This window comes from Megachile rotundata, chromosome 2 (genome assembly GCF_050947335.1).
Source record: "Megachile rotundata isolate GNS110a chromosome 2, iyMegRotu1, whole genome shotgun sequence".
Classification (NCBI taxonomy): Eukaryota; Metazoa; Arthropoda; class Insecta; order Hymenoptera; family Megachilidae; genus Megachile; species Megachile rotundata.
In genome coordinates, this window is record NC_134984.1 from 21,997,963 (window position 1) to 22,025,306 (window position 27,344).

At 35.4% G+C, this 27,344-nt stretch overlaps 5 protein-coding genes and 2 long non-coding RNA genes across 8 annotated transcripts in view; 3 read left to right on the top strand and 4 right to left on the bottom strand.

The window, feature by feature from the left end:
- On the bottom strand, positions 1–2,447 carry LOC143264007 (uncharacterized). Its single transcript, XR_013037343.1, has 3 exons — positions 2,321–2,447; positions 1,190–1,236; positions 1–92 (listed from the first exon to the last, which is right to left on the bottom strand). It is a non-coding gene; the product is annotated as an uncharacterized LOC143264007 (long non-coding RNA).
- On the top strand, positions 1,013–2,739 carry LOC100874792 (ninjurin-A). The gene is made up of 2 exons (XM_003706938.3): positions 1,013–1,916; positions 1,980–2,739. The coding sequence occupies exon 2, from the start codon at positions 2,080–2,082 to the stop codon at positions 2,737–2,739; it is 660 nt and encodes a 219-aa protein (XP_003706986.1). The 5' UTR covers positions 1,013–1,916; positions 1,980–2,079.
- On the bottom strand, positions 2,636–4,722 carry LOC100874906 (uncharacterized). Its single transcript, XM_003706939.3, has 5 exons — positions 4,182–4,722; positions 3,995–4,079; positions 3,709–3,920; positions 3,292–3,633; positions 2,636–3,217 (listed from the first exon to the last, which is right to left on the bottom strand). Exons 1-5 carry the CDS (start codon positions 4,299–4,301, stop codon positions 2,867–2,869), a joined length of 1,110 nt encoding a protein of 369 aa, XP_003706987.1. The 5' UTR covers positions 4,302–4,722; the 3' UTR covers positions 2,636–2,866.
- LOC100875017 (uncharacterized) lies at positions 4,672–9,224 on the top strand. The gene is made up of 8 exons (XM_076528979.1): positions 4,672–4,677; positions 4,735–4,791; positions 4,865–4,987; positions 7,405–7,570; positions 7,715–7,896; positions 7,970–8,035; positions 8,113–8,216; positions 8,313–9,224. Exons 1-8 carry the CDS (start codon positions 4,672–4,674, stop codon positions 8,563–8,565), a joined length of 957 nt encoding a protein of 318 aa, XP_076385094.1. The 3' UTR covers positions 8,566–9,224.
- Positions 9,225–10,845, bottom strand: Spec2 (CDC42 small effector protein Spec2). The gene is made up of 2 exons (XM_012293581.2): positions 10,591–10,845; positions 9,225–10,513 (listed from the first exon to the last, which is right to left on the bottom strand). Exons 1-2 carry the CDS (start codon positions 10,843–10,845, stop codon positions 10,505–10,507), a joined length of 264 nt encoding a protein of 87 aa, XP_012148971.1. The 3' UTR covers positions 9,225–10,504.
- Positions 10,846–11,976: 1,131 nt separating this feature from the next.
- LOC100874904 (cell growth regulator with RING finger domain protein 1) overlaps positions 11,977–27,344 on the bottom strand; it is a 32,976-nt gene continuing 17,608 nt past the window's right edge. For both annotated transcript variants that reach the window (XM_076529117.1, XM_003706770.3), the window contains exons 3-6: positions 15,440–15,611; positions 14,924–15,065; positions 14,473–14,580; positions 11,977–14,405 (exon numbers count right to left, since the gene is read on the bottom strand). In XM_076529117.1, coding sequence (XP_076385232.1) covers positions 13,953–14,405; positions 14,473–14,580; positions 14,924–15,065; positions 15,440–15,611 — 875 coding nt within the window. In that variant the 3' untranslated portion in view covers positions 11,977–13,952. The remainder of the gene's footprint in view (positions 14,406–14,472; positions 14,581–14,923; positions 15,066–15,439; positions 15,612–27,344) is intronic.
- On the top strand, positions 15,611–18,290 carry LOC143264008 (uncharacterized). Its single transcript, XR_013037344.1, has 3 exons — positions 15,611–16,571; positions 16,923–16,973; positions 17,057–18,290. It is a non-coding gene; the product is annotated as an uncharacterized LOC143264008 (long non-coding RNA).

Here is a 27,344-nt window from a genome sequence, read left to right on the forward strand (position 1 = left end):
GGATAAATTTTCATGCTCCCTTTGATGGTTCACAAGTTTGATAAATGGAAGTTCCTCTGATTTCACTTGCATACTGTAGGAATGTCTTGCTTCTGAAATCAGAGTTGTCGAGGATCGTTGTTTGCTTGACGACGGAACAGTTCGATAATGTAGTAGCTCTACATAGCTATACGGAGACAGCTCGGATCTACTCAGATAATTTGGTGTTTTGTATAGGTGAACTGTCACGGGTGGTTGTTGTGCCAGAATGAGTAACGGGAAGACAAAAAGATACTTTCTTTCAAACTATTTATAGAAAGTTACATCATACGAGCACTATCTTTGTAAACAAGTCCGAAACTTCCAAAAATATCAAATGTCAAATTATACGTAATTGATATCGTTACTGTATGCAGATATCTCCGAGTCGTTTTCATAAATGATAAAATATACAGTACGTAAAGTATGTTTTACCACGCGTGAGTGCGATAATTTTATTATCACACTGCACAAAATGAAAGGAACAAGTTTCAAGGAATCTGTAAAGGAGGAAACTTTCTGCTGCAGTTAACGATTCTCCGTATCGTTACACAATACAACGATGAATAAACTCGCGTGTCTGCAGCGGAATTACAGAGCGTGTTTCGAATCTGGAATCACCATCGTGACGTTGGGAAAATACACTGACTTTATTTTACCTGGTCTACCCAGGATTTCAAATTTGAACTGATATTGTTTTCTTCCGAGTATATCAAATATAATATTTCCGAGGAAAACCCGCTAATACAGATTCAATCTTGGAATTCGTCCATGTACTTCTATGAACAATGCTGTTCGCTGAAACGAAGAAAGAATGCATTTAGTTTATCCTTAACTTCTTCGTACTTTAAATATATGTAGCATAAAATTAAATGTAATATAGTTGTGTTTATTCTGAAACATAAATTTTTAATAATCACTAAAGAATTGAATATTCATATTATTTTTAATTAATTGATATAAGATAAGTTCCCAGACCTATTTTCGATAATGATAATATTTAACTTACTTAATTATAATTTGTTAAAGTGTCGAAAGCTTAGAAATGCTTAAAAATGTTCAGGTTCCATAATTCCGAGATTACATGTTCCACCGAAATTATGTACTGCATTGTTTGATTCATTCAGCGAACAACCGTTACATATTATTTATAGCATATAGCAGTTCTTACAAGGCTTCGTTGGAGTAATGCCATTCCCCTTCCCCCAGTTTTGAAACCTTGACAGAAAGCATTAGAATACGTCTTGAAAGGTGGCCGGGGTTAAGCACATGGCAGTAGTAGCATGCAACTCGAGGACTCAAACTGATTCCTCTCTAATTTTAAACTATTTATACATTCTATACTACTGCTGGAAAATAATAAGTCGCACGTAAATTTACTTTCAACAAAGAAAAGTTTGAAGTGAAATTGGTATTTCCAGTCTGCGCTGTAACTCCCGTATAAAATGCTGCAATTTCCACGGAATCGTGAAACAGTTCTAAAAGATTTCTGCATGGGTGAAGCTGCATAAAGAAACAAAGTGTTATCGGATAATTAATTAAGGCCATCGAAACCCTTGGCACAAGTGTATACAGCAACAAGTAAATCCACTATTCAGCGGGAGTCATGACGCTCTCATGACATCACGAGAGCGACATGAATCAGCTAGTTCCCATTTAATGAATGAGAGTTCGCATTCTATAGATTTGCAGCTAGCAAGCAGATCGGTTTCAGTTGAACTCGCTGACAGTTCGACGCGACTACATGAACTCGGTCTTGAAGAGAAAGGAGACGTGCACAACGAGTGTATCGCGTTAACATTCAAGAAGGGTAGATAATCCAAACCGCAGACTTTTATTCCTGCAATCACAATTCGTGTCTACTTTTATCTTTTTTTCTTCGTTGGAAGAATCACAAAGTAAGCAAAACAAAAAAGAGCTATACTTCTTGAATAACATAAGTGACCACAATCAATCTTTAGAGCTGCATACTTTCCTCTTTGTGTATTCAACGTGCCATCTGTAAAATATTAAAAGTATATGTGATACTTCAACGTGCAATAAACTGTGATTCAATGAACCATGGCTGAACCCAAAGAGAAGAACGATGAAATTATCTATATGGACGAAGTTAACGATGAAATATCGCATCCACTGGCTGTTAATGAGCTGGAGGCAATAATTAGACCACGCTCTGGTTCTATGCTGGAGACGGACAACACGAACAATCCACCACCAACTACCGGGCCTGAAATTGATGACCTTGGGCCGGACGAGAAACCACCGATTGGGTTTAATCCAGGAGTGGACGATGGGCTTTTACCAAATGCTCCAGAGTTTCCAGTTTCAGGCAGTAGCAATCCATTTTTCCCACTGCCACCTGTTCAATCGACACCTGATGTGAATATCTATCAGCACAAAAAGACACTTGCTCAGGGGATGATGGATTTGGCTCTTCTGTCTGCAAATGCAAACCAATTGCGGTATGTTCTACAGACTGATGGTGGTCATCCATATTATTACCCTTCACTAGTGATGATAGCTGCCAGTTTGTTATTGCAAATTGCTGTGGGTATAGGACTGATTTGGAACAGCAGGTATAATGTAAAGAGAAGAAGTGAAATGTGTAAGGCTGAAATAGCTAACAACTGGACAGTAATTGGTATATTTCTGGTGACAATTTTGAATGTTTTCATATCATCATTTGGTGTTATCGATCAAGTATCTATTGCACCACCCTGAGGATACCAGTGAAAATAAGTTATGAAATAATGTGTGAACATTTTTAAAATGTCTTGTACATACTTGTAAGTTCAATGTGTTTGTTTCATGATTGAAACATTATCTTAATTTATATTTTTTTATATTTTTATGAAAATGAAACTTGGATGGTAGAAGGCATTGATTTTAGAATTTCTTTTAACTCCTTAGATAGTTCTTCCTTCTTTTTAGACAGATCTTCCATATCCTTCTTTACGGTGGTAGAAAGTTCTGTTAACCAATTTTCCATTTCTATGTCATTATCTTGAATCCTTAGTAAACGTGATACACAAGTAGGAGGACTGTTTACAAGAATATTAGAGTCCTTCTTTGAAGATAGATTTTCAAACTTTTCTTGTGTTACACTATGTAATATAGAAATGAATTTTGAAATTTCATTCCAATTTATGTCATCTAAACTGGAAGTCAAAGATTTATTGTGCTCTTCAACTACGGTTACCTGCAATTTTTATTATTATCATTGTATTCCTAATATATGATGTACAAGCATAAAATTAAACTTTTATTATTTACCATCCATTCAAAAAATATGTGTTCTTTTTTTAACCATTTCAAGTGTACATCTAACAAACTACCAATAACATTTAATTCTTTTAAATATTTTTTATCCTCATTAGAAGGTGCCTTTTTATTAATTGTAGAAAGACGCTTTATTAGTGCTAATTCTGATACACTAAGATGTGGTAAACCACTGACATTAATACTCGCAGCATGAGCTTTGCTTATAAGTTTAACTTTTTCAGAAACTAACTCAGCTATTTCTTTTATGTTGTAATTTACTTTACCATTTAAATACAATATGTTATTCATTTGCATGCTCAATGACTCTGGTATATCATACTCTGTTTCTTTTTTCTAAAATACAAAAAGTTTATAAACTTAGTTCTCAACTTATAACCTCGTTTACTTTATGCTTATTTATGTAGTTACTTCTGAGCTGTTCGTGCGTGTAAATTCTCTTCCTAGCACACTATTACATAAATTTATTCTAACAATCACACTTAAAGCATTATGTGTTCCATGAAGCCATGCAAATGCCAATAATAATTGCCTGTTATTTTTACCATTTCTGCTTAAAGCATAAAATTCTATTGCTGGATATTGTAAGTATGCAAAATACAGTTTTGTTGCCCATACAATATCTAAAAAGAAACTGAACTCATAAACAAACACTATTGTAATAAGTAATTTGGAAAGGAATATCAATGAAATTTACCACAATGTTGGAAATCAATTTCGATCTGTTGTTCTTTCACGATATGATAGCTTAAAACATTTAATATTTTCCAGAATTCCTGGGCCTATTAAAACATACAAATTACCGAATTAAAAGTTTTTATCTGATGAATGTTTACGTGCCAAATATTACGTAAAGGTTATACGAAACTGTGCACAACACTCACGATATTTTCGGCTGGATTATTAAATTTTGCCAGTCTAAAATATTCTGGTTTCATTAGAACATTAGTTGATAAATTCACATGCTGACATAATAACGATAAAACGCTCTTTATATCGGACATTTTTCTAGAATTTGAATTTATCTATCTGACACACTGTGCGCATAACATTCGATTTACGTGATCTACCACGCATTTCAGTACATATAGAAAAATTTGAAAATTTGGATACTTAGACTTATTTATAATAAATTCGATCAATAATTTTCGAAAATTTCTTCAATACATTACTTAAAAAGTTAATATAAATAATTTTTAATTTTTTAATTAAAATTACCAGTCTAGTTTAACTACAAAATTAAGATTACATTTAGTGTAATCAGTGGCAGTAAATTGTGGCAATAAATTTAAAATAATTTACGATTACAAAAGCAATTAATTACCGATGCAAGAAAAAATGTAGTACTATTTTATGAGCTCGCTACTATCGATAATGTTGGTTTACGCGATATAACAAGGAAGTGCTGTTTTCTGACCTGAACAAGAATATCTGAAGTGCAATAATTATCACCTGCATAATTACGGTCATGCGTCTCAACAATGTAATCGGCAGGTAACTGTATTCATCGACAGCGACGTACAATTCCCACCACTTATTAATACCTGTTTTCTTTATTTTCGGAAAGTTCCGAGTACTAGTCAACCAATTCCATGATTCGAACAATACTCTTTTGGAGAACAATGGAAGGCACTATAAGAGTCAGGCGTACAGAGTACAGAACCATATTGGAACGTTTATATTGAACAAAGTAACGTTTAAAGTATTTATAAGGAAGTTACCTTTTCCTTCTTTCCAAAATTGCAATCCTTCGGAAACAAAGTCGAACTTCGGAACAGTAGAATACAAGGGGTGCACACGATCTTTGCAACACTGATAAAAACAATAATTGTTAGTTTGTTGTTTTTAATAGCGCTAGCTTTATTAATATAAATATGATGAATCAAATATTAATATTTAAAAATTTTTAAAAACTTGATCATATCTGATATGGATCATATATGATTATAAATAAAACCGGCGTATCTTGTTCATCCCTAACCAAAGTTTTAGTTGCGCCAATGCACAAATGCAAAATACGATACAATGATATTATAGCAATCATACATCTGTCCTTTAACTTTAATCTGTCCATTCCGTCGTATCATGTTCCTGTATATAAATCAGCGGTGCAATGTGGGATCCTCCTACTCCGTCCCCTGGGATACTAAGCCCACGATTACGGGCCGTTAATGTGATGAATATATACCTCTGCTGGTACGCAGGAACAGGTCAATCGCGTACGATCGGTCGAACGTACAGGTTCGTGTAACGAACCGTCACCGAACCGAGTCTCCACATACTTGTAATTCAGTAATATTACGTGTCAATTCTTTGTTAACGATCATTTTCGAAGTCTCGGATTTTAAACAAGCAACACATTGTAATATTTTCAATTTAAAAAAGACGTGTAATTGTAACAAACAGCAATAAACAGAACTGAAAAGTAGTGCTTGTGCCTGTGTGTGTATATGCGTATTTATATGTGTGCGTATGTAGTAAGAAGTAATATTAAATGTGAGAAAAATGCGACGAGGATACGACAATCTGATTGTAACATTTCTGAAGCTTTGCATTTTAGTGCTGGTAAGATAATGTGATTTCTTTTCGTGATATCTTTTGTTAGGATCACTAACGGTGTTCATAATTGGTTGATTGTGTGTTAATATGCCGTGTTAAAAATTGAATCATTAATATACAGTTTCTATGATTGAAAGTCTTAAAGTTACAAAATGCAAAAATGTTAAGATTTCAAGGTACAAAAATTCTGAAATTGATACTGCATTGCAAGAAAGCTTTCACGTAAAAGGGGAATAAATAACACGTAAAAAGAGAAGAAATGAAAACCTTGCAATGTATAGATTGAGAATTACAGTGATAAAAGAGATATTTATATTGAGAATGTAATCATCACGTACCGGTAGTGTGATGCTTCTTCGAACGTCGTATGCATCGTAAACGAAGTCTGAAATTAGCGGACAACCCAATCGTATTTACGTAACCTGAGAGATTTGTTATCGTCATGAAACAGTACACATGTATCTTGTATTAGGTACGATAATCGATTTTAATGCATTATGATAAAGTCGATGAACCTAGGCAATAGAAACAGTTACCTTGCATCTAACTTTTTTTACTTTTAAGATCAATGTGTGACTTTTAGTCTTTTCACAAAATTCTTACATTTAATCTCAAGATTCTAAAGTCTCTAATTGTTTATATCTTATAATTGATGCTCTCATCGGTGCACATTCTCGCAATCTCTGATTCCGGTTGTCGCATGTAATAAAATTAAATCCGCAAATTAATTTGTTCGTTTACAATGTTACGTTGCAATTTTTTGGAAAATACGAAAGATGAAATAACAAGAGATTAGTTTGAAGAAACATCATATTTTTCTTTCTGCTTAAATCTGAAGACAAACAACACCTGTATATACTTATAATGCCATTTCATTTCAATGTTTAATCGTCCGGTCGGATAACCTTTTTCGAAACAATAAAAGTTGACTTTTCAATTATGATAATGTCCCCGATATGCATATTAAAAATAGCATATTTTAAATCGTGAAAATTAATGGGCGGTTCACGAATAATAATGATTTGAATCTTGATCTTTTTAATATATCCTTTTATTATAATAAGTAATGACAATAATATTATGATAATACGAGTTCTATTAATATTTTAAAAATACTTTTTTACCGAGAAAACCTGACCATACTTTAACTACCATCGATTAAAATAACATTCACGCTTATCGTAGCCCAACATCTCGAATAATACCTGCAATGAATACAGAAAGGAATAAACGAGTAATAAACTCGGGGAAGTCCTATGGAAAAGATTTCTTAATTCGTCAAACTCGTTATTCAAATACAGAGTAAGAATAAATAGAAGTTACGTGCATGACAGCGGATCTGATAATGATCGGAACGGATTCAAAAACGATTTGAACAACCATGATGTATAAAAATAATTTCGTAAATCTGTTCACGTAGTCGGGACATTATTTCCTAACGGAATATGATTACTTTCCAAAAAACATTAAACTCTTTTATTCCTTTTCGAAGAACATTGGATCATGTGCATTATAGTGTACTATATTTTTATTATTTCTTTCTTTTAGGCAGCACAATGTATTCTTGCTTATCCATATCGGGTGAATCAGAACGAAAGACGAATCGAGCAATTTTCTAACGACAGAGAAATACTTGAAGAAATTATTGAAAGTGATGAAGAGCTTAGCACCGAAAGAAGATTTCGTAGGGAAGCTTCAAGTTATGGTAATGAACGTACGTTTGACTTATTAACAATCCAAGTTTATAAGTGTACTTATGTAATAAATAATACTTTTAATAATAATAATTTGCAAGTAATTTTGTTGACAATGTTATCTACAATTTTTAAAAAATATGAAATTGCTTGTTTTTAATTAGAACGTTCATCGCGACGAACGTCGCAGGCAGAGATTAAGTTCGTGTTTCCCGAAGATATAAAACGGGTGCCAGCTTGTAAGAATTCCACGTACTGTGAAACGGTGTCTTCTTACCCGGCAGACTTAGTAAATCGAGCGATTCAACGAAACGAAAGTATTAAATACTTGGAAAGTGTAGATGTAGTAAGTATTATGTTTTTTAATTGAGTTATTTAATTGTTTCGAATTAACTATAACTTTCACTATTTGCATACAGATCGATTTATCACCTGTAGAAGAGAGGATAGGTCAAATGGATGATATACCCCTCTGCACTTCCTCGGTAGATATAAATTCTGAAAAATGATTCTTTTTTTAAAAATGAATCTCGATCTAATTTGAAATTATTTGTCGTTTCAGGAACACGTTATATTTCCTCAGTCAGCGCAAAATAAAAATAAGGAATGGAAATTCGTAGCAAATCAAGAAAACTTTAAACAGGGTGTACGCGTTGAAACGTGTATGTAAGTGTCTTAACAAAAAAGTGTCTTAAAAAAAAAGTACAAAGAGTAGCAAACACCGTGAAATGTTTAATTATAAAATTTCTATAACATTTGCAGGCAAGAGAACGCAAGTTGTAGCGCAATCGGAGGTCTTGCCGAGGGTTATAAGACAACTTGTCGACAAAGATACGTTTACAGACAACTTAAGTCAATAACGGAAGATGGCAATTTGGTTGACGACACATTTCGACTTCCGTCAAGTTGTTGCTGTCACGTATCATTTAGCGGAAATGTACTCACAAGAATGGGTGTGAACATTGGGGGTCAAAAAACTCAAGTCACGCCTGTTAAAACGCGTAAAAGAAAATGAACATTTGAATCAATGTTACAAACAACATGAAGCAGAGGAGATCGATCAGAGAGCGTTTACCGTTGTCTTTAACTCTTTGAGAGTACCGAACAAATATGCATTTAGAGCATATTCTTTGTTGGCCGAAATCAGTCACCAGAAATGTTCCATAGATTGGAGTCTAAATATTATGCCACATTCCTTCCTCAGTCTCGGTTATCTAGCTTTTAATATATGTATATGTATATATAGGGATATAAGAAACATAGTTTTATACGAGATAATTTACCAGCTTAGCTGGGATTATTAAACTTTGAAATGATGATCCATGATCGATGGATATTTAAATTATAAAATAACAGCGTCGTTATTAATATACATAAACTCTATTTTAAAAAATACAATTTATGTATATTATGTGTATATGTATAAAGTGGTTTTTTAAAGCATATATTTCTTCTTTAATTGTTACGAGTTTTTGATAATTGTGATAGTAAGGATGAAGAGAGTCTAAAACTGACACAGATTTGTATCATGGGATAACTATGTGATATGTTATAGTCACTAAGATCAACATTCTGATTTTTAACTTAAGATCATCATTTCTTTTTTATAACTGTTTTCAACAATAATAAATACTTCTTTATAGAATAAAATAGTCAAGGTAAATGAAATGCAAATTTCATAATTTCAAAATTTATTCTTACACAAAAATTTATTCTTACATGTTAAATACAATGCTTACAGCTATATCATAGTTCTTGTTTTGACATGCTTTTATGGTTAATTATGCATTAATCTTTACATTTCTGCCGAAATTTTGAAAGTGTAAATAAAATACAATCTACAAGGGATTAAAAATCTATTGAAACAAGGTTACATTCATGCGTTACATTAAATTTATTAATTTATATTGTTTCCGAATAAATTTTCTATACTAATTAGATTTTTTAAAAAACTGTAGATTTCACTGCCTCTTTTCATTTTTTTTCACTGGTTCTTGACCACATCTCTAAGAGATCACAATTTACACGTTTAAAGTATAGCAAACAATAGCTAGCATAATTCACGAGGTTTAATAGAATGGTTATAGACTAGGTGAATACGTATAAATTATTTTTTCATTCCCTCAATTTTTTTTTGAGACATCTACATTCCAAAAGTTACCTAATGTAGGTTTATACACCCTATTCAGGGGTGGATACAGAAATAGGAAAAATGGGCCGTGCTTTGTGAACGTGGGCGTTCACCGTATATACGCTAAAATATTTATCCATTAATCAGCACAGGTGAACTATGCAAAATACATCCTTTCATTTCTTCTTTTTACACGAGTACTACTAACATGAAGTACTACTAACATTCTCACTTGGAAGTATAAAAACATTATCTAATACTTATTAAGGATAAATCTAGTACTGCAAAAAGTCGTTCCCATATAAGAAAAAACAAGTAAATACGATTAACGTGTAATATAACAATTAATATGTTAGTATGGTACCATATATGTCAATAAACATTCATTTTTTAAACTGGAAGAATAATTGTATATATTATATAAGAAAAAATGCACCAGTAAAATGTTACACGTTATATGGCAGTGTCTGTTTCTATTAAGTATCCAGTCTTTCTATGAAAATACAGATCTAAACAATGCGTGGAAAGTTAGATGCACCTTGTAACTATAACTTCAATATTGATTGTAAAATTGTTTTTGCATAGACTATAATTTTCATTGTGGTATATTCAACATACTTTTATGAATAACAGTGTTTTAAAACTTGGTTTTGTCTGATCATTAAATATATTCAAAATGTTTCCTAAATAAGTTTTTAAATATCTGCATATATAGTTTGTATTAAGGAACACAAATATTTGTAAACATTAAAAACTCAGTCGTTCTTTTAGTCCTGTTGCATGATTGTTCGCAGGCCAGTCTAAAAATACTTTATAACTATTTTCAACATGCCTGAAATAAAAATAATTTATGCAAGAATATAATTATTAAATAAGCATTGTAATTTGAATAACAATTATTATATATACCTTAGCAGTACATGCATAGTCATAGCCTCCTTTCATTTGCATTTGTGCCTGAATATTTGACAATTGTGCACTGCTCATATCAACATCTCCACTGCTAATATGCCCAGTATGTCTAAAGTTTGTAGGTACACCTATCATACTGCGATCTATCCTTAGCCTTTGATGTGATCTCTGTCTTCCATTACGTGTTCTTGGTCCTTGTTGCGTTAGACAGCAGGTGAAACACTGTACCCAAAGTTCTCCACTGCCAGCCATTGTTTAATTCAAGTGTATATAATGTAAAATCTGAAAATAATAGTTTGCAACAACTAAATATGTTTTACAAAAAATACACTTTCTGCAAATATTCTTTAGATGTTTCTTGAATATTCAAAAAATACATAATTTGATTAACCGAAATTCAATGCAAGGACAAAGTTTATCAAACAATTATCAACCTTCTTTTTAAAGTGTATTTCTTTAATACGGTTAAACTGATTGATAATTAAGTATTGTTTCAAACAAGTTTTATAAATTCGATTTATATATTAAATAATATATTATCAAATGAATGAATCAGACATGTAGACTTACCTGGTCGTCAAGTGATCGTACTGTCGTTCGGTCTAACCTTCGCGATGGCTTGAAACTCAAAGGCAGAGAGAAGCAAAACAAACATTCCCTTTTGATCGATGAGTTTACATGTGCCTGAAAAGGACATCGAGGCTATTTGTATATTGTACTGTTCAAATTGAAGCAACGACAACGGTAAAATTCCTGGTGAATGTAAGCAATTAATTCCGTGGCTGAACAAAGGGTAACAGATACGTACCGGTTTATAAGAACGTAAAGTTCGTATCAATTCTCACAAAGCACGTAGATCTGCGTCCTTCTTTCTGCTTTGAATCCGTTTATAAAACCATTATAAAACGATCATGTCCCGTTACATTGTTCAATACATTTCGAAGAAGACCAAATAAATATTACTATCTTTTCAAGGAGTCTCAAATGACGTTTAATAAAAAAATTTGAATTTAGGAAATATGAAACTGAATGTCAACGTGATCAAACGGCCACTACTATAGTGAATTATGCTATATAAGCGAGAAACCCGAGCAAATCCGAAGAAAGCCGAGATTTGCCGAAAGTTACCGATCTATAGAATTCTCATCATTATCTACGTATATATGCACAAAGAAAAGTATTTTAAATATAAATAGTCATATCCCGTTGCTGTTTTAATTAGTTGTTAATTAAAAGATATTGATATTTTATATCGAGCGTATGTAGAAGTGCGTTTAAACTGAAGAGAGAAATGTGCAAATGAACGAATCGAATGCACAGTATGGCGAATCGAATTATCTCAGGCCAAATTAAATTGAATTGTGTTGAAATGAATCGCATCCCTGACAGAATGAATAATCTTTATTAAATAAATTATATACAGGTTGTTCTCACATACAGGCATTGTCACATCATCAAAATGCCATATTTACTAAATAAAATATAAATTAGGATGTTAAGATCTTCGACTACAATAACATTGACTTTAGAGGCCTTTACTCTTCAATTAACATGTATAGGTCCAGACACTCCCATACTTTTGCACACTGGAGTTTGCAATAGCACATTATTGTATAACAATATTTAAAACATCATTCTGTAGCCTTTCTCTCAGAGCTACTCAAGTTGCTTACTCTTGCAAATGTCAAGATATCGGCAATTAACGAATCATACAAACATTGCACAAATATTATTATCTGAACATTAATAAAATTCAGATTTTATTACAAACTCCACGCAAGAGAATGTCGTCACTTTTTATTCTTTTTTCTTTTGTATGTAAGGTGCCTAATAGATAAAAAACAATGATCTGAAAACGATTTCATGTTTCACTTCCTGCCGCTCCAATTCCTTTCTCTGTAGTGTCAGAAAATTTAAGACACCTTCTCTCATGTATCCGGTTTATATAATAGATGTTATTAGAATTATCACAGTCTGTGTATTTACAGTTTAAACGTTAACGCAACATCCTTGTTAAATTATTTTAGCAACGTTCTCTCATGGTAGCGCTGTTCTAACAAGAACTGTAGGGAAATTAGCTCCATCGCTGCGCATGGACGGCAGAGCATTGCGAGAGAAAAAAAATTACCTTTTCTTCTCTTCTTTTTGTATATCAATACATATAGATAGAAAAAAGAAAACAGAGAAAGAATACTCTTAAAGGCATGCATATTCGGAGCTAATGTTTCTAATACCTATCGAATAAACCTGCGTATCGTATGAAATAATATCAATAACTTAATTATTAGTTACATCTTAAAGTTGGACATGTCTTCTTAGTTTTATCTTGTATTTACATCTTAAGTATTTATACAACGTTACGCGATAAAAATCTGAAACGTTACTCTGTCTTTACAATTAGATCCCTTCTTTTCTTTTTGTCAAACGCTCTCCCTCCTCGTTCACGTGGACATTAGTAAATTTTCTATTTTATTCTTTCCATTCTTCATAGCTGAAGATATTTTCTGTCCAACAAAGTATTTATGTACTGATCTCTCGCGTTTCGAGTTCACTTTATAAAGCAGAGTCGAAAGACGATCGTATAAAGGAGAAAAGAAACTTACAATGTCAATGTGATGCGATCCTAATTCTACGATCTTCGATCAATTACAGAAACGAAACTCAACTTATCATTTTTAACAAAATCTCGACGAAAATTGCGATTCACATTCAGCTTATTTGGCACTGCATCAAATTTCACATTTTCTCAAGATTTTGTTTTTTACGTGTTCCTTTATCTTTTCTTCGTCGCTCATAAATTAATGCCCTACTACTCTTTTCCATATTTTTCATTCTCGTTTGTAATCATTTTCTGAACTGTTTTTGTACGAAACACTTCGTTTATACAATGCTATGAACGAGATTTTTCCAGCAAAACTTTTGTAAACGAATGGCAGTAGAAATGCGATAACCTTCACAAAATTATATTGTTTCCTAAGATATTCACTTCGCATTCGCGTACAAAAGTTTCACTCCTAATAAGCGTGACGAATAATTTAACAATTTGTAAATCCGTAAATCCACAAATTTCTAAATTTATACATTTTCACCTGAGGCGCAGCTCGGTCATAGCGTTACATAATCGACGAAGAGGCAGTTAGAAATCTCGTTCAAAAAAGGGTATTAACCAAAAGAAACATCTTCCCTCAGACTCTGATTAACCGTAAGAATCGAATACTTTTCTCGATCAATGAAAGAAAAAGAGGAATACCAAAATACGATCTTGTTAATCAGATACATCCGATCATTCTCTATCTCTGTATCACGGTACTACGCTGTACAACAGATTCCAGACAAAAGGACAGAGAATACTGAGTATCCTATCGCGCGAAACCAAGGAAGTCGGTTAGTCGATCGTTCCAGTCGTGAAGCCAATGAGTGGGTCCGTGGCTGGGTTGCCTCTGCTTGCAAGGATTGATCTCCGTCTCCAAAGGCATATACTCTTCGCCCCTAATGCAGAAGTAGCTCTTGATGGGGCTTCTGCACATGGGGCATCGATCGAGTTTCCCGAAACAAGACGCGCAAATGCAGGTATGTCTGCAAGGTAGCAAAGCTCGAGACAGAGGGAAATATTGACAGACGACGCAAAGTTGTTCTCCAGCGGTGTTCCACAGAGATCCTTCGGAATCACCGGTCCCGGAAGCGACCAGAGCGCCCCTTGCGGAGCTCCCGTTGTTGTTGCAAGGCTCCGCGAGGGCCAAGGCAGAACCCAATCCTGAGGACACGTCTCCTTCGTCGTAGTTCGTCGAGTTGCCAGTCGCCAGGTACAATTGCTGCAATATTAACGTTGGGTTAGCGAACGGGAAATGGATAGTATTTTGATCTTTGAAGAGGACTTACCTTGAGACATGACAATTGACCATTCGCTTGTTTCAGGTACTGGGCGAGGATCGATGTGGGCAACGTGCACACGCTGTCTTTGATGTGGACCACGTTTACCAGGGCCACCTGAGAAAATTATAAGAATTTTTATTAACAAAGAGGAGCAGCAAAACACTCGATATGGAACATCGACTTTTACATTTCATTTCTGATCACACGTTACTTGCATTACAATAAGCTAATTTAAACGATTAACTGTCTGATAAGCGAGACTAGAAAAACAAGTTCTCTGCAGTCATTTATCTTAAAATGATTATAGGTTTATTCATTCTCGTTTTTTCCTTGAAAAAAGTTTTGAGTGTTATTTGGATATAAATATGCAACTCAGACGTCGGACTTCATTGGGACGATAAAATTTAGCTTAGTAAATCTAATTTCTATGATTCTCTGTATACTGAGAGGTACCCACAGTTTCGTCAGGATGAGGATCTCCGTTATCCCTGCGTGTGAGGAAGATCACCAGGGGATAACAAAGTCGTGGTGGAGTTCCTAGTTCCAATTCCGGAGCTGGGAGAGACAGTCTCAACGTTTCTTCTCCGTGAGGTTGTCTACTGTATTTTTCAGTCAAGGAATGCTACAACCTCTCGATATTGTTTTCACAGAAAATCACGATAATAAAGGATCAGAACACCTTCGAGCTTTGGACTACTTGAAAACAAAATGGCGGCGCAGGAACCATTTAATGTTTATAGATTTTGAAACGATCTTTAAAGAGAAGATATTTTATTCATAACACAAAGTACATATGATAAATTTTTCACTGTTTATATTCATTTTAACAGTGAATAAAAATTTAGTAACCTTGTAAGAAATCGTTTAAAATGAAGAAAGAATATTTGAATATTTTTAAGCCTCAAAGGTGATCTAACACTTTAAGCAGTCAAATTCTGAAACGAAGAGGAATTTTAGTACTGTTAAAGGATACGTCTGTGGTGGCGTAAGGTATTGTGCGTGACCTTGAAGAAGAGTGCCATTCAAGGATGCATCTCTGAGGGTGCTCCAAGGTTTCCAAAGCGCCAGATGAAGCTCTCTTATACTGACACCCCAGATCGCTTGCAGAGAGTACTCGACCTGGCTCGACACCTCGCATTCAACCTCTGCAAACAATTACAAGTAGAAAATCATTTTAGTAATAGCGACGAAAGACCGATGACTAATTATTTACCATTTCTTGTATTCGTATTTTATACTCATTACAATTTTAAATCATACACTATTTGTGACAAATCACGGTTAAACTTGTGACCTTTATAATTTCTTCTTAATTGCAAATCGTTACAATTTGCGAGCTACTAATTTATCTGCGAAACCTGCTTGTCATCGTTGCATGTAACTTTATCGGGTTGATATCGTTATCGATACTGATAAAGACTATTAACGCATCTATCGGTTTTAAAGATCGATTTCTGGGATTTTATGAGTTTTGGAGATTTGGAAATCTGAGGGTGGATTAAGGGGTTGAGAAGCTTTATATTAGGGAATGACTGATAATTTGGGAACCTTGAGATTTGGGAATTGGTTGAGGTTATTTAAAGAATTTATTATTATTAGAAGAATTGTGACAAATTAGAATTTTGAGGATTTATAAATTTAGAAGCTTGAAAGTTGAAAAATTAGAAGATTTAAAAATTGTCAAATGAGCAGCGTAAGACGTTGCACGCGGGTGCTGCAACTACAGAAGCAAGAGATTCTGTGTAGGGCAGAACGTTACCGTGTTATTTCACCTCGTGAGGTTACTCAAAATCATTACATAATAAGCCTACTTTCAACTTTTTTCCTCTCGTCTGCTGCAAGATATCTCCGACAGTCAACGAGGTTTCCAGGTCATGCGTGAGAGGAGCTACAGACCACGGCACACTTCCTCCAGTTCTAATTTTTGCAAACGATCAGTTTTCTCTGCTATTTATCAGATATTCTAATACCCTACAGCACAAGATTGTTACAATATATCCAGTACAGAAAATATTCGACAACCATCATTCTGAGTATACTACTTTTTCTTGTAGGTCCACGATTTTCCTCTGTTGACGATTCAATTGATAAACCGCAAGCACAAGGTACATCACAAGATTGTTACAATATATCCAGTACAGAAAATATTCAAAAATCATCATTGTAAGTATACTGCTTTTTCTTGTAGGTCCACGATTTTCCTCTGTTGACGATTCAACTGATAAACCACAAACAGAAGATACATCACAAGATTGTTGCAATATATCCAGTACAGAAAATATTCAAAAATCATCATTGTAAGTATACTACTTTTTCTTGTAGGTCCATGATTTTCCTCTGTTGACGATTCAATTGATAAACCATAAGCACAAGATACATCACAAGATTGTTACAATATATCCAGTACAGAAAATATTCGACAACCATCATTCTGAGTATACTACTTTTTCTTGTAGGTCCACGATTTTCCTCTGTTGACGATTCAATTGATAAACCACAAGCACAAGGTACATCACAAGATTGTTACAATATATCCAGTACAGAAAATATTCGACAACCATCATTCTAAGTATACTACTATTTCTTGTAGGTCCATGATTTTCCTCTGTTGACAATTCAATTGATAAACCACAAATAGAAGATACATCACCAGATACATCACAAGATGCAGCATAAGATACAGCATAAGATACAGCATAAAATACAACATAAGATACAACATAAGATACAGCATAAGATGCAGCATAAGATACAGCATAAGATACAGCACAAAACTGTTGCAATATATCCAATACAAAAAATATCCAAAAACCATCATTCTAAGTACACTACTTTTTCTTGCAGGTCCACGATTTTCCTCTGTTGCTGATTCAATTAATAAACCACAAACAGAAGATACATCACCAGATACATCACAAGATGCAGCATAAGATGCAGCATAAGACACAGCATAAAATACAGCATAAGATACAGCATAAGATACAGCACAAAACTGTTGCAATATATCCAATACAAAAAATATCCAAAAACCATCATTCTAAGTACACTACTTTTTCTTGCAGGTCCACAATTTTCCTTTGTGGCCGACTCAATTGACAAACCACAAACAGAAGATACATTACTAGATACATCACCAGATACAGCATAAGATACATCACAAGATTGTTACAATATATTCAATACAGAAAGTATTCGAAAACCATCGTTCTAAGTAAATTACTTTTTCTTGCAGGTCCACAATTTTCCTCTGTCACCGATAAAGAAATTTCGAGAACATAAACGAAAGTGAAAGCTGAGTGGTGGGCGAATTTTCAAATCGCAGACATTTTACGCTCCATACAAGGACACGTATTTTCGGAATCGGTAAACGAGCATAACCCATCGTCTGGCTGTCAATAGGCTTTCGATTTATAGCAGAAACTCCTCTCCTCGTGGAAATGTTCGCTTCGGAATGCTGTCATCGCTACTCAGAATCACCCGTTGGGCTGGTTTACATTCTCGAATTTTCTTATCGCCAATCTGTACTCAACAACTTGCGCAATTTCGAGTTAAGGCTTGACCGGTCAAGCACAACCGGACTGGTTGGCAAAGAGTTAACAGGTTGACTGCCACAAAGAGCAATCTGGGTCAAACTTTACAGGCGATATCTTAGAAGTCCTAGATGGAACAGGGAGTAAAATCGTATTAACAAGGTGAGCTACCTTCTCGTTTTATGTATTCGCTCTTATGGCTATAAATTCTCTACTTGGAACTCTGAATGACTCTTCTTTATATTTTATTCGTTCAGATAATATTCAGACACTGCTTCGTATATTTTTGTATAATTTTGGTAATTTATTTTTGTATAAATTTGTTCGTTTATTTTTGTATAATTTTAGAAATTTATTTTTGTATAATTTTGGTAATTTATTTTTGTATAATTTTGGTAATTTATTTTTGCATAATTTTGGTAATTTATTTTGGTATAATTTTGGTAATTTATTTTTGTGTAATTTTGGTAATTTATTTTGGTATAATTTTGTTAATTCATTTTTGCATAATTTTGGTAATTTATTTTGGTATAATTTTGGTAATTTATTTTTGTGTAATTTTGGTAATTTATTTTTGTATAATTTTGGTAATTTATTTTTGTATAATTTTGGTAATTTATTTTTGTATAATTTTGTTCGTTTATTTTTGTATAATTTTGTTTGTTTATTTTTGTATAAATTTGTTAATTTATTTTTGTTTAAATTTTGGAAATTTATTTTGTATAATTTTGGTAATTTATTTTTTGTATAATTTTGTTCGTTCATTTTTGTATAATTTTGTCCTTTTATTTTTCTATAATTTTGTTTCTTTACTTTCGTGTAATTTTGTTCCTTTATTTTTTTGTATAATTTTGTTCGTTTATTTTTTGTATAATTTTATTCGTTCATTTTTTGTATAATTTTATTCGTTCATTTTTGTATAATTTTCTCCTTTTATTTTTATATAATTTTGTTCCTTTATTTTCATATAATTCTGTTCATTTTTTTTGCATAATTGTATTCGATCATTTTTTGCATAATTTTATTCGTTCATTTTTTGTATAATTTTGTTCATTCATTTTTGTATAATATTGTTCTTTTATTTTTGTATAATTTTGTCCTTTTATTTTTGTACAATTTTGTCCTTTTATTTTTGTACAATTTTGTCCTTTTATTTTTGTAAAATTTCAGTCCGTATTTTAACAGCGAAAAAGCAGGCTATGAGAAATTAATATAAGGTCACCTTATATATGTAGAACGTATGCACCGTTCAGTGAAAGGCCAGAGGGACAGAGTGCAAGCAACCGCATAGACAGCACTCATCGGAGGTGTAACAAAGTTCTTAACACACGATAATTACATTCGTGAAACGATAATAGATCGACGGTGACAGCACGCTGTTTAACCCGGTGAAAAGCTGTGTTTAACGACGTTGAACCTCGAGTTTCGAAGGCGTACAATTAGTCAAAATTCCGTGGTTCACTTTCAAAACGCTAGCGTGTAATCTGCATTCCTTTATTATTAATTACGCCACCAAAACTAGCTGAGGAAACGTTAGAATCTATTGTTGCAATATTGCATTTGGAAAACGGCAGTTGCGTGGAACGGTCTCGATTTTCAAATATTGCGCAAGCCTTTCGGTTCGCTGCACCGGTTACTCGTAGAATTTCGCGTGTGAGACCCTAACCAACGAAATGCATTCCAACCCTTTCACTACTACCGATATAGCTATCGATCACTATACTATTCCGAAATTTTAGAGTGGAGGAAGCTTGTGACACGTATAGGATTATGATAGACAGTTTTTACATGTGTATGATTAAACTTATTTAACTTATGATGAACTCATATGCATATGATTAAACTTATGTAACTTATGATGAAGTTATATGCATATGATTAAACTTATTTAATTTATGATGAACTCATATGCATATGATCAAACTTATTTAACTTATGATGAACTCATATGCATATGATGAAACTTATTTAACTTATGATGAACTTATATGCATATAATTAAACGTATTGATCTTATGATAAACTTAGAAAGAACGACGATTCGATTTTAGTAAATTGAGACACTTTTAAACTGAAGTATCGATGGATCTACTTGTACGTAGATCCACATGTCCTTTCAATTACAAGTTTGTACAACTTCGATAAGTAGCTCGAAGTTCATCCCCTAACAAGATGCCGATTCTGAAGACCCCTAAGCAAACTAAAAAATAAAATATCTCCAAACATCTGGAGCTCCTCCCGTGTCTCCGAAGTCTCAAAGTAACCAGAACAAGTAATCGCAGCTTTAATCTAAATAATCAGCCGTACGAGTTTGAGTCATCAAACCAGTTCTCGCTTCTCTAACCTAATTATACGTTTAGACGTAATTAAATTTCGTTCCATATTCCGAAGAACACGTAACTGAACGGTAAATGTGCCGGATGCTTAGAAACGGTATTATTAAAGTGCACGTGTTTGTCAGTAGCGAATGGAACCAACGTAATACACCGCGAGAGGGGAAAAGTGAGTGCAGGAACCGAGAGACACCGATATAAATGGCATGTCCGATCGTTTCTGTCGACCTTGATTGTTTCTACGCCTGAACAGTCACGTAGGCAAGCGAGATTTTTTATTTCGTCCATTTTCTCCCTTTGCACGAGATGCTGGTTGTGTATCGCACATAGTTAGTTACTTCTGGCGAGTCCAGTCTTCTCGAAAGAAACGAGCGAGTCGATCCAAAAGCGGTGACCAGTTTGATCATACATGTAACAGTTACGGTTAGCCTTGAAGCGTCGCCATCGTGTCGAAATTTTATGGGTATAGCCGGTTCGGAGAACGCGAAACCGATGGCGTTCCTTCTCGAAACGCTGTAATTATACCTCTCGTTTTCGAGCAATTTCGCTCTTGCACGATCACATTTTTTCGTCACTTTCTGTACCGAAAATACTTTATTTGTCGCTGTAAGGTGCGTCATCGATTAAGGGTATTTTTATTCTCGAGATTTTTCGTAACTACAATCTACGTTATAACAACTTAAGGTTGTTAGATTCCGATTTATTAATTAAATTATGTTATAGGTTTTGTAAAAGCGCGCGAATGGGCTGACGAATGAACGATAAGTACGAGGGAAAGAGTGAGAGAGAGTGAGAGAGAGAAACAAAGGTGCGAATTGGTAGGAAGTTAGGAGATTCAGACCGAATCAGACCGTTAATAGAGAGCGACGAAAGCGACAGATCTTCTTTAATTTTCTTTATTTCAATATATGTACGCTACAATCTTCAGTTTCCTTACTTCCTTGGTTTTTATTTTCTTTTCCTCCCCGTTTTCTCTAACAATTATAATAAGCACTCAGGATCCGGAATCACGCTGCGATTCAACTTCTGTCTAAACTCGAGTGTATCGATTATGTTAAAAGACATTCTGGAGAGCTTCGGAGGTTCTTTCAACCCTTTACGTGACGCACGTAATTCTTGAAATGCAACGAATCTGGCTCATATTTTCACATCGATTCAATTTCGCGTTTAATTTCAATTCCTATCCCTCGAGCAATGATCGCCATATAGAAACTGTCCCTAACATTCGAACATTCGCTGGCTGTCTTAATGTTACAACAATAATTAAGTCGCCCTGTCTGACGCACTCGCTGAGACAGTCATGAGTTAAGGATTTGGGATTCGATCTTGGAGTAGGAATGACGAAAAGAACCAATAGGGATTGTCGGATATCGAGGAGTCAGGCGTATTATTCAGAGTCAGTGAGTAAGGGTTTAACCCTTTGCACTCGAAGGTAATTTGACTGTTTACAAACAGCAACTTTAAAATTTATCATTTAAAAAGTATCATTTATTTCATTTAAAAAGTTAAATGCATTTTGTTGAGGTTATTATTTGTCTACTAATAGTTTCCATTATTCTTTGTTTCACTATGTTTATACATCACACGTGTCATATTAAAGAACCAGTTAAAAAGTGCTTGTTTCAAATTATTGTATTAAATAAAATGGTGACTGAGAGTCAGCTCTCGGGGGCAAAGGGTCGTGTGACTAATTGTGTACGGAAAGATGACGTTTGGAACATGAGAATATTCTAGAGTGATAAAGATACTGACTAATCTAAAGAAATAAAAATATTAACCTAAAGCGATATCCAACAAGGTGTTATGTGTAACAACTTAACGTAGTTTATTAATTATGTCGACGAGGGATAACTGAGGGAAAGCGACGCAATTTCGGTAGATTTTTGTTATGTTACAACGCAGCTGCAGTGAAAATGTTGTTTCAACTCGTCGAAGTCGCGATAGTAACTCGATAATGGAACGCATAAAGGATTCATGTCCGTTTTGTTATTACAGCTTTTTAGTATTGTTTGAACACTGCTTGCGTCTGCGAAGAAGTAATTGTTCCACCCGTTTTGCTCGTTGACATTTAAAATGTTTACCCGGTCGACCAGTATTCTATAAAGTCGCAAATCCTATAAATATCGCAAACATAATGATTAATTTAAGTTATTTAGTGGACGACGAGGTGACGTTAACGAGTCTACCGGCGGTCATCGATGACCTCCTTGGTATTCAACGCGTTAAAAACCAGATTTATTTATACATTTATCATTGCACGGTTGAAATTTATTATTTCGTTAATTAGTAAACAATATTCGTTCGCGAAAGTTGCGACGTCGGAATATCTGGTTGTATCGAGAAGATAAAATAGCCCGGGATTCAAATCGCTTCCCGTTTTGCCATTTCGACGTGCAAATATCGAAGACTCTCGCAGTGAAAAGAGAGGAAAGAGAATAAAAGAATATGGTGCGATCAATTTTTAGAACGACTGCAAAGATATAAATATTTATAACGATTCGTGTGAATGTACAGGCACGAACGACGAGAGAGGCGAGAAGAGAGATGCGTGCAACGTAAAAATAGTCCTTTGTTAAGTGCACGCTTCGTTTCTCGAAGGAACCACCATTCTATCCATTGCGAGAGATACAAACCAGCTGTGAACCATGTAGCTGCAAAAATGCTTTGTTTGCGCAAATTTCTCTTGTTCCTTTCGAGACTATTGTATCCGAGTTTCTCTTTCCTTTATTCTTCCTCCGTTAAAGTAACTCATTTTCTATTCAATTGATATTCATATTGTATGTGGCTTGAATATTCTACTATCGAATAAAGATGAAGGACTTTTCTTTTTTAATTCGGTACTGCCGTGCATCGCCAACCGTTAAATAACTCACCGTTATATAGCCGCGCGTCACTTGTTAAACGTTGATAGCTCTTATTTTGTGTATGTTTGATTAGTCTACTATCGAATAAAGATGTGGCATCATTCCCTTTTAATTTACCGTTATCACGAGTTATATAGCCATGTGTCACATAACCTCGCTTTATATAGCCACTCGTTACATTGCCTCGCGTTATGCAGACACGCGTTCATAGTCTCGCTTTATATAACCACTCGTTACATTGCCCCGCGTTATGCAGACACATGTTCTCATAGTCTCGCTTTATATAGCCACTCGTTACATTGCCTCGCGTTATGCAGACACGCGTTCACAGTCTCGCTTTATATAACCACTCGTTACATTGCCTCGAGTTACATCGCCAGGTGTTACATAACTTCGCGTTATACAGACACGTGTTCATAGTCTCGCGTTATATAGCCACTCGTTACATTGCCTCGCGTTATGCAAACACGTGTTCATAGTCTCGCTTTATATAACCACTCGTTACATTGCCTCAAGTTACATAGCCAGGTGTTACATAACTCTTCGCGTTATACAGCCACACATTGCCTTGCATTATATAGCCACTACGGAGAAAACAACCAATGTTAAAAATAATTAAAATCAAACAGAAAGTTCCTTGAAAGTTTCTGTGAAATTATAAAATGTCTTGACGAGCATATAACTAAAATATTGTTTAAACTCCTGTATAACAAGTCTTTTATATGTCCAGTGATATCATAATGGGCATTGTAATATAAGAAGAGTTTGTAGAGAAGAGCAACACTTTTGCATATCCCTAATATTTATCTTCCTCTTCTCTTCTTTTTCCTCTGCACAAACAGCTTATCCCTTGGTCAATTGCTCTCGAAATGAACTCATCGACTGCAATTACACCTCCTACTTTCATTCTGACCTCTTATAACGCGTAATAGCTGGTCTGCATCGTTGTTAAGGAAAGAAACTAGACTATTGCCCAGCTGGAAATGAATAATGATCCCGTCCCTTTTCGTGCCTTTTTTTCGTCTTCCTCTTCCTTCTCTTTGTCGTTTTATATATAGAGGGGGCGTAATTGAACGAATTACGACCTGAATATCCTCTTCACGAAATTGGAATTAAAATATACAGGACGTCCGATGATTTGCGAGTCTTCGTTATTTTTTATTGCCTCGAAGATGCTGTCTTGACATATTTATGATCGTAGCATAATTTGTATCATATATTCCCAAGAGTTACGAAACACTCGAAATTTGTCTCGCTGGCGAATATTTATCGACTAGTTTTTACTGAATTTTGAACACTTTTTTTCGATCGTAGCCACAGTGAAAAAAAAACACGAATTGCCGAAGTGGATAAAAAATAATCTATTACAATAAAATTCTGATAAGATTGGAAGGATTTCCTGTCAAATGATCTTAAAACTGTTATTATTTCGCGACCTATGATTACGATCTATGGATCATTGATCACCTAGGTGATCGTTAGCTAATTGAGAGAATAACGGTAGCAACTTCGGAAGCGAGTTTCCAGGTTTTATTGCGGCTAAAATGAAATACTCTCGGAGAAAGAACACGGGATTAACCTGGAATCGTAAAACGGTACAGGTTGTATTACGGTAACAGGTGAGCTAACGGTGTTTTTATTCGAGAAAAGTGGGTTCTCGTATCTCGGAATTGGCTATCAGAAAAGATTACCATTTAAGAAATGATGCGCTCGTATAATTCATCATCGAAGCTATTCTTTCTCGGCTAACGACTACGGTTAATCGATATCGACTGGCTCGGATAGAAGCTGGAACGATACAAGAAATAATTATTAACGTTTGAACTTCGCTATATAACGTGTGGTGATATACTGCGTGGTTATAAAACGCGAGGTTATGTAAAACACATGCCTATACATATAATGCGAGGCAATGTAACCAGTGGCTATATAACGCGAGGTTATGTAACACCTGGCTATGTAACTCGAGGCAATGTAACGCGCGGCTATATAACGCGAAGTTATGTAACGCGTGGCTATACAATGCGAGACATCTCACGAGGTGATTTTAAAGAGTTAAATGTAAGCGTAGCTCCAAAGTGTTGCAGCCTTCTGAAGTCAACACTGTACACATGTTGCATACAAGTAATTCATGTACACGTCTAATATTTCTTAGAAGCGTAACATTTTGTAAAACATCCTCCCTCGCGAAGTAACAAGACATAAACTCTTTCACGGTTGCTAGACTAAAAGAAAAAGAACAAAACTGAAAGAGCAAAACTGCGCAGCAGATTGAAGAGACAGGCTACAACTAATGGTAAGAAGAAAGGAAGCCAGCGTGCATAAAAATGAGAAACTAACGCGGCTTAATAAAAATTCAAAACGGTAAATCACCGTTGGTCGCGTTAGTCACAATGGAAAAAACGTAAATTATGCGGCCCGTCCGTTGAGCGTTAATGGAATTTATTCGAGTCGAAAATGATCGTGTAAGACCGTGGACGGTAAATGTGCAACTTTTATTACATCTAATACAATGCACTCGAGAACGCGCGTTGCATTTTCTCTTTCCCCGATGTCACAAGCGTGTTTTTACGTAACGAACGACAATTCGACAGGATGTTGCGTTACACGCGACGCCATGCGCGGAAAAAAGGATTTCCGTGACGTGGTACCACGGCTTTTGTTTATAATCGGCTACGTGACGAATGAATGTAATGTTCATTTTGACGCATTCTCGTACCGTGAAAGCGCGATTGTTGACGGAGAATGTGACTTCTCGTGAAAAATATTCATTCATCGGAGGGGAAGAGTGCTCGTTCATTTCTGGGGATATTATAGGGCTTATAGGAACATTCGGAGGAATTTAGGGACGTGGGAATTTGGGGATCTAGGGATTCGGGGACGTGGGGATTCGGGGACCTTGGAATTTGGGGACGTGGGAATTTGGGGATCTAGGGATTCGGGGACGTGGGGATTCGGGGACGTGGGGATTCGGAGACCTTGGAATTTGGGGACGTGGGGATTCGGGGACGTGGGAATTTGGGGATCTAGGGATTCGGGGACGTGGGGATTCGGGGACGTGGGGATTCGGGGACGTGGGGATTCGGGGACGTGGGGATTCGGGGACGTGGGGATTCGGGGACGTGGGGATTCGGGGACGTGGGGATTCGGGGACCTTGGAATTTGGGGACGTGGGAATTTGGGGATCTAGGGATTCGGGGACGTGGGGATTCGGGGACGTGGGGATTCGGGGACGTGGGGATTCGGGGACGTGGGGATTCGGGGACGTGGGGATTCGGAGACCTTGGAATTTGGGGACATGGGGATTCGGGGACGTGGGAATTTGGGGATCTAGGGATTCGGGGACGTGGGGATTCGGGGACGTGGAGATTCGGGGACGTGGGGATTCGGGGATGTGGGGATTCGGGAACCTTGGAATTTGGGGACGTGGAGATTCGGGGACCTTGGAATTTGGGGACGTAGGGACTCGGGGACGTAGGGATTCGGGGATGTGGGGATTCGGGAACCTTGGAATTTGGGGACGTGGAGATTCGGGGACCTTGGAATTTGGGGACGTAGGGACTCGGTGGCGTGGGAATTCGGGGATGTGGGGATTTGGGAATCTAGGAATTCGGGAACGTGGGGATTCAGGGACCTTGGAATTTGGGAGTGTAGGAAATTGGGCTTGCAGAGATTTGGGGATGCACTGATTTGGAGACATAGAAATCCGAGGGTCTAGAAATGTTGATATCTACGAATTTGACAGTTTAGGAGTTTGGTCAGCAGAGAATACGACAATCTAAGAATTTAGTGACCACGGTATTTAGGGATCTGGAGATATAGAAACCTAGGTAATTTAGCAGAGAAGGTATTCGGGTGTCTTGAGACGTGGAAATCTGAAGACTTACCAGTGTAGGAACTTGAGGACCTGACTCTATATTTTTATCTCGTTCACATGAAAACGGATGACACACGCTGTTGAAAAAACAATAATGCAAAACCAATCGTGCGGATGGAGAACTGGTTTCTGACTAATCAGAAAATTTTGTGCAGTTCAAGTGAAATATGAATAATCCGATTGACGTTGGAACAAAGGATCTTACAAAATTAAATAAATTTATGAAGATTATTCAAATAATTCTTATGAAAATCTTATTACTGTTAGATGCTAG